The 7,169-nt window shown below is 38.1% G+C and overlaps 1 protein-coding gene across 1 annotated transcript in view; it reads left to right on the top strand.

Annotated features, from left to right (window-relative positions):
* Nucleotides 1-360: 360 nt before the first annotated feature.
* The window catches only part of LOC101987040 (zinc finger protein 120-like), a gene marked incomplete at its 3' end in the record, with an annotated part of 26,822 nt that continues 20,013 nt past the window's right edge, over nt 361-7,169 (top strand). The window contains exon 1 of the mRNA XM_026778521.1: nt 361-490. Within this exon, the coding sequence (XP_026634322.1) occupies nt 461-490 (30 nt within the window). The remainder of the gene's footprint in view (nt 491-7,169) is intronic.

The raw sequence follows: 7,169 nt of genomic DNA on the forward strand, positions 1-7,169 counted from the left end.
TTAGCTGTTAATATTCTGGGCATTCTTTCCCCTGTGGGACAGGAAATCCCTGCACTCACCTAGCACTGCACAGTGCACTCACTGTACAAGCTAACTGGCCAGGTCGCGTTCTGGAGGTTCCTGTGGATTGCAAGGTTATGAGGGTGTCAGCTTTTATAGCCAGGGGCAAGTGCTATTGAAATGCATATCTCCGCCAATCAAGAAAAGATTTTTGACTCAGGTGGTTAGAGCGGCCCGAAATCTCTGTGCTGTCTCTTTAAGTACACTTCAGTCCTGTGGGAGGTGTTCTTGTCACTCAGGCCTCACTAGCCAATCAGGCCTTCCAGGTGACCTGTCAGTCAGACGTTATGCAGGGCTCTTCCGGGCATCCGCATTCAGTCTCAATTTTGCAGAGGAGCTGGAGCCATTTGTTTTCTGTGTTCCGGTTGAAGTTGCTGCTGCAGGGAGTTGATAAACTGAGATGTTTGGCAAGCCGAAAAACCACAACATGGTGAGCGGGGAAATGCTGTCTCCAGATGAGGTGGAGCAGAGGGTGAGGTGCGGGAGACAGCATGGTGCGTCCTCCCGGGATCCGCGTGGGAACCTGCCGCCTGATTCTCTGCATTGTGAAGTCCCATGCTGTCCTGTTAATTCCTAGACTTAGGGACAGACCTCTGAATAACTTTGCGCTTTGGGTTTAATCCACTTAGAGAATTGGGAGCAGGGTGCTGTGTGTACACACATCTTGTCAACTTCAATATGCCAAAGTCAGGGAAGCCTCATTTCTTTAGCATCTTCTACATATTGAGCACTTTGCATTTAACCTTTATATACAATCTCCATTTAAGTTTAATTATGTGGATGGTATCAAGGCATCTCCCCTGTTGGGTAGCACAGCACTTCTAAACTGCAACGTAGAAGAGGAGAATTGCTGATACAAAGGATTGGCCAATGTCTTGGAAATAGTTCAGTCTCACAAAGTAGAATTTAGCTGAGGGAGGACTACTTCTAAATCACCCAAAAGTTAAATGTATTTTAAGCAGGGCTGTTAGAGTTTAGGATGCTAGGGTACACATTGTTCAACTCGCTTGTCCAGATATTTGGCTCCAAACCATTACAAAGAATCCACTGCTGATTTAAATCCAGACACTAGGCACATCCTCATATCTCTATCAAGTCTTTCAAGGAGACATTACAGTTTGGTACCATAAATGTGTGAAGTGATTTCTCAATGAAAGTTATATTAATTCTTTCATTTCCATCCTGTTAGAAAAATAGTTTCTGAGACAAGTGCTTTTATGTTCACTCAGGTGGACTTGGTCTGTTCTGTCCAGGGCAATGACCTTGCTGTCCTGTATTTTACACTTTAAAAATTCCTACAAAAAATGACTGTACAACCTCACCATTTTAAAATTATGCATGTGAGTCATGTAGTTGACTATGCATTGTGGTTTCTGCTAAAGAATTTGCATGTGGAGCATTCCTTCTGTCCTCAGAATACAGTAGGAGGAAGAGTTTATTGAAGCTGGTGGAGACACAGTGCAGAAAAGAAGAGGCTGGACTGAGGGTGAAAACTTTCCCCCTTCATAAGTAGTTGAGATTAGCTATGTGGATTCAGGTCATCAATTGTAGATGCTCTATGAATGTCCTGATTGACCATTATTTGCAGTCCACAGACCAATGAGAAAGGGACTGACCTTATCTTTAAACCTAATTTCTATATCTACAGTAGTTCATCTAAAATAGAAGATCTGGGTAAAATGTTGTGGACCTACTTAACAGGACTTTTCTCTACTAAGACATTGATCATTAGAAAATACATGAGAAATTTTTAATGTGCTCTAATACAAATCCCTAGTCTCTAGAGTGCATGACCCTAAAGTCTGTCTCACATTTTCAAAATAGTTTTTGAGATGACAACTACATCATATTTACATTCTCCTTGCTGCCTCAAATCCCTAAGATCCCTGGATTGTTTTCTAATTCCTGGTCTGTTCTTCTTTAACATCAGTTACAAAGTAACCACAGTTACACAGTAACAGTGGTTACTTTATGAATGTGACCTGTTTGTCTGCAGGATTTCCCATCTCTGAGGCAATGGGATAGCTGCACTGGAAAGTGAGTGTGCAATGGAATGTACACACAGAGGACCCTGTGCTTTGGATGAGGAACAGGATGTGCTTTAGTAGGGTGGGAAAATGTGTACTAAATACAAATTGTCTAAACTGGGGCCCTGTCTGCTGGGCTGGGAAGGCAGCACTGGAAGGATTGTGCTGTCTGAGTCATTTGCTTTCTGATCCTCCTGTAGAGGAGCTGCTAATATTGAGAGGCCCAGCTGGGTGGCCCTAGCTAGTGAGGGATTCTGGGAAGGGTTAGAAATCAAGAGTACAAGTGGCAGACAGTTTGTGAGGTTTTTTTTTATGATTCTCTTCTGTCTCTGCTGTAGGGAGTGGTAAGGAAGACCATAAGCGATCCCATAATGGCGGGGGGGTGTATTCAGAGCAGGTGCGTTGAAATGTCATTTCTGCTGAGACTTGGAAGTACCATGAGCTAGACTGCAGTTATGTTGGTCCATGTGGTTCATGTAGGCAGTGGCCCTTGTTCTCTGAGCCTCTTTTTGTATAGAAATACTGCAGCCCTGGAATGGAAGGAAATTATGCTGGTTGTATCTTTTGTTGTACAGTGAAAGGAGAGATTAGAAAACTGAAGATTTAGTTTCTAGAAGTTCTGAATATTGCATTCCAATTTCAGGTTTGTGTTATAAAGATTACAAATTGTTTAGGACCTGGTAGAGCAATAGTAGAGTAGAGTGCTTTTAACATGGTGTTACCACTAGCTGCAATGGTATGATCCAGTGAAGCTTAGTTCCAGGGGACAAAAGGAGTTTCTGATGTGCAGAGATTTCTCAGGTGTGCAATGTGGTAGACAGGTAGATAGGGCACAATCCACATATTCTGCTCTATGCCATGAAGCAGGAAGCAGATTTTAAACCATTTTAGGTTGTTTTGGTATTGAAAAAGATTAATTAGATTAACACTTTATCAGTCATCTTTAAATATTTGCTCAGTTAACAGAAAGGAGGAATTAAGACCACAGAAATAGGTTACAGAACAGATTATTAACTTTTAAATTTTTAAATGCTAGGAAAAAGGAAATAACAGCTGTGGGGAGACATTAGATAATACAAAAGCCCTGCTAAATTAAATCAACCTGTATGCTTTAAAGATACATTGCATTCAGAATAAGCACCAAGATATGTATTAAATTGGGGGAATAAAGTTATAGAGACCACTTTAATCCTTAAAGATTAGCTTCAAACAAAAAGATCTCTCGAGTAAAAGAGAGAATAGTTCATCGGAGAGCATTACCATTCAATCTTAACTAATATGTATGATTAACAGATGTTTTCCTTTTGATTAAATATAATTTCCAACAATAAATCTTCATAAAGTTAGGGTGAAGGCAGAGTTTTATTTTGTCTTTACAAAAGTATGAAAACATAAAACTAAGGAATCTAAAAACCACTAGACAGCTGAGATATATATAAAAAATAACACATCATCCAAATAAAATATCCCTGTCCAAAGGAATAAATTGGACTAACACTCACTTTTTATAATCATGTTAGTTGTGTTTTCAAGGTGAAACAAGAAGACATTTTTTTCCTTTTTTTTTTTTTAAGACAGATTCCTCTGTGTTGTTCTGGCTTTTCTGGTACTCACTTTGCAGGCTAGGCTGGCCTCTAACTTAGTGAGATATATCTGCTTCTGCTATGAAAGTGCTGGGATTAATGGCATTGACCAGTACAGCCTGGCAAAAATTCATTTTAAATAGACAGATGGTGTTTTTTTTTGTTTTATTTTAAATGTTGTTTGCTTTATACTTCCTGTTTACTCAGGTAATATTATATCCTTCTGAGTTCTCTGATGGAGCTACAGACTCTATAATTGTAATTATGCATGTTAACAAATTCAAAAAAATGAACTAAAAAATGTATAAAGTATACAAGGCTAAAAGACATAGAAAGATTATTTAAGGTTGGTAATACCAGTTAGGATAAAAAGTAATTTATGTACAACACCTTGGGCTTACTAAGATAGAATAGATGATCAAACATTTTCTCTAAATTTACCAAATGCAAATGGATTGGACATTGTTAGTATAATTCTTTCCTGTATATATATATATAGTTATTGTATTTAGTGTATATAGCTTTACTGTGATAGTTAAACCTTCACTTTTTAATTAGACAAATAGGGAAATGAGTGATATTTTGATTATATTCTGATAATAAAGCTTGCTTAGCATTACAGCAGAGCTAATCACTACCTGACCAAAATTTACCATAGAGGTTTGGAGGACTCTGGACAGATAGGAGTCAGGATTCCTAAGGCAGGCCTAAGAGAATATTAGCACTTTACATGGAGAAACTGAAGAGGTGGTAGTCACAATTTGCTGGTTAACTGCTTCTCTGATCTTTCAGTTTTTTACCCTGCTCTCTGAGTCCTGATTTCTTATTGTTAAATGTCAATTAGATTAATGCTTCAGCATGGATAGAACTTTCTAAGCCCTTTGGAAATAAAGCCCATATACCTGAGATAGAGCCACAAGATTTGTCATTTGCCCTGCTAAGTTTTCATCTTTCCTTGACCCAATCTTCCCTCAGTTTCCCTCATGCCTCTTTTTCATTTGTCTTTTATTTATTCTTCTTTCATCTTGACTGCAGTGTTACCTCCCACCATTGCTCTCTGTCCCAACCTTCCCCCTCTCTTCTTTGTTTAACTTTAGAGAAGAGCAGGTCTCTCATACATATCAACCAAATGTGGTGTCTTAATTAGGGTTTCTGTTGTTGTGATGAAACATGATGACCAAAATGCAAGATTGGGAGAAAAGAGATAATTTGGCTTATACTGCCATGTTGTTGTTAAAGGATGTCATGGTAGGAACTTAAAGTGGGTAGCATCCTGAATAGATTTTTGTATGTTGAAATCTTGCATCTCTGAGATGAAGCTGACTTCATCATGGTAGATGAATTTTTATATGTTCTTGGATTTGATTTGCTAGTATTTTATTGAGTATTTTTGCATTTATGTTCATCAGTGAGATGGGTCTGGAATTCTCCTTGTTTGAATCTTTGTGTGGTTTGGTATTAGGGTAACTGTAGCTTCATAAAAAGAGTTTGGCAATCTTACTTCTGTTTCTATTATGTGGAACCCTTTGGGGAGTATAGTTATTACTTCTTGGTTCTGACAGAATTTTGAACTGAAACTGTCTTTCCATGGGCTTTTTTTGGTTGGAAGGCTTTTGATGACTTCTTCTCTTTCCTTGCAGGTTATAAGCTGATTTGAATTGTTAATCTGGTCTTGATTTAATTTTGGTATTTTATTGACTTCAGCCCTCAATTTGATTATTTCCTATCTTCTACTCCTCCTGTGTGAGTCTGGTTCTTTTTGTTCTAGAACTTTCAGGTGTGCTGGTAAGTCACTGGTGTGAGTTTTCTCCACTTTCTTTATGTAGGCACTTAGTGCTGTGAACTTTCATCTTAGCACTGCTTTAATAGTGTCTCATAGATTTGGGTATTCTGTCCCATCATTTTTGTTGAATTCTACAAAGTACTTAATTTCTTTCTTTATTTCTTCCTTGACCTAGGGGTGGTTTAATAGAGCACTGTTCAATTTCCATGAGTATTTAGGCTTTCTGTGATTAGTCTTGTTAAATCCTAACTTTAAAACATGGTGATCTGATAAGACACAGGGGGTTATTCCATTTTTTGTGTGTCGAGGTTTGCTTTGTTAACATGTTTGTGGTCCATGTAAGAAACATTATGTGAGGTACTGAGAAGAAGTATATTCTTTTGTGTTTGGGTGGAATGTTCTGTAGATGTCTGCTGAGTCCATTTATGTCAAGACATCTGTTAGTTGTCTCATTTCTCTGTTAAGTTTGTGTTTGGACGACCTGCCCACTGGGGAGAGTGGAGTGTTGAAGTCTCCTACTATTCTTGTAAAGCAATTTAAGCTTTAGTGATGCTTCTTTTACATGTGTGGGTGTTCTTCTATTTGGGGCATAGATGTTCAGGATTGAGCCTTCATCTTGATGGATTGTTCCTGTTATGGGTATCAAATGTTCTTCTTCATCTATTCTGATTGTCTTTACTTTGAAGTCTATTTTGTTCACTATTAGGATACATGTGTGCTGCTTAGGTCCATTTGATTGGAAAATCTTTTTCCAACACTTTACTCTTTGGCAATGTTTGTCTTTGAGGTTTAGGTGTGTTTCTTTTATAAAGCAAAAGGATGGTTCTTGCTTTTGTATCCTTTTCTTAGTCTGTGCCTTTTTATAGGTTAATTGAGTCTATTGATATTAAGAGATGTAAATAATGAGTGATTGCTAGTTCCTGTTATTTTTCATTGGTAGACAGCTATTTTTAAGATGACCTGTTCCACAGCTTGTGAGACTTTGTCATAAGCCCAATTTCTACTAAAATGGTGAGTTCATTCTACCTGTCTTGTTCATTTAGTAACGCAGCTGTATATTTTATTCACCAGCCCATGGAGGAAGATGTGCTGGCTAACAGCAGTACTCATAAAAACATTCTTCCTGAATCCATTATTTTCTATGTATTCAAATTTCCATGAACCCTACTCTCTCTAATATTTTTCATTTGCCTGGAATTTGCTCTGAATTTCAGGAATAAACTTGTAAAGCCATGGAGCCATCACCCAGACTTCTGTTGGGGGAAAGATCTCAGTTAAGATCTGGTTCCTGCATTTTTCTCATGATTATCAAGTTTTTTCGGGTCCTTAGAAACCAACTCTTCCTAGCATATGGAGCTATAATTTTCAGTCCCAAAGCCAACTCTGCATGTAGGAAAGTTCTTGAGATACCCTGTGTTCCCCTTGTATAGAATTGTTTGACTAGCCTCCTCCTAAATTTTTCCCATTGTGTAATAGTTTCTACTGACTGCATAAAATTCTTCCATTTCTTTCCATTTACTCCCTGGAAGTATACAAGATACAGAATGCTTTTCTTCTCTCTTTTTTATTTTGTTTTTGTTTTTTGGTACAGAGTTTCTCTGTAGGACTGACCTGACTATCCTAGACTGTCTTGACTATTCTAGAACAATCTCTGTAGACCAGGCTTGCTTTAAAGAGATTACTTGGTTCTACGTCCTGAGTCTTGGGATTAAAGGC

The sequence above is a fragment of the Microtus ochrogaster genome, unplaced genomic scaffold, assembly GCF_000317375.1.
Source record: "Microtus ochrogaster isolate Prairie Vole_2 unplaced genomic scaffold, MicOch1.0 UNK329, whole genome shotgun sequence".
NCBI classification, from domain to species: Eukaryota; Metazoa; Chordata; class Mammalia; order Rodentia; family Cricetidae; genus Microtus; species Microtus ochrogaster.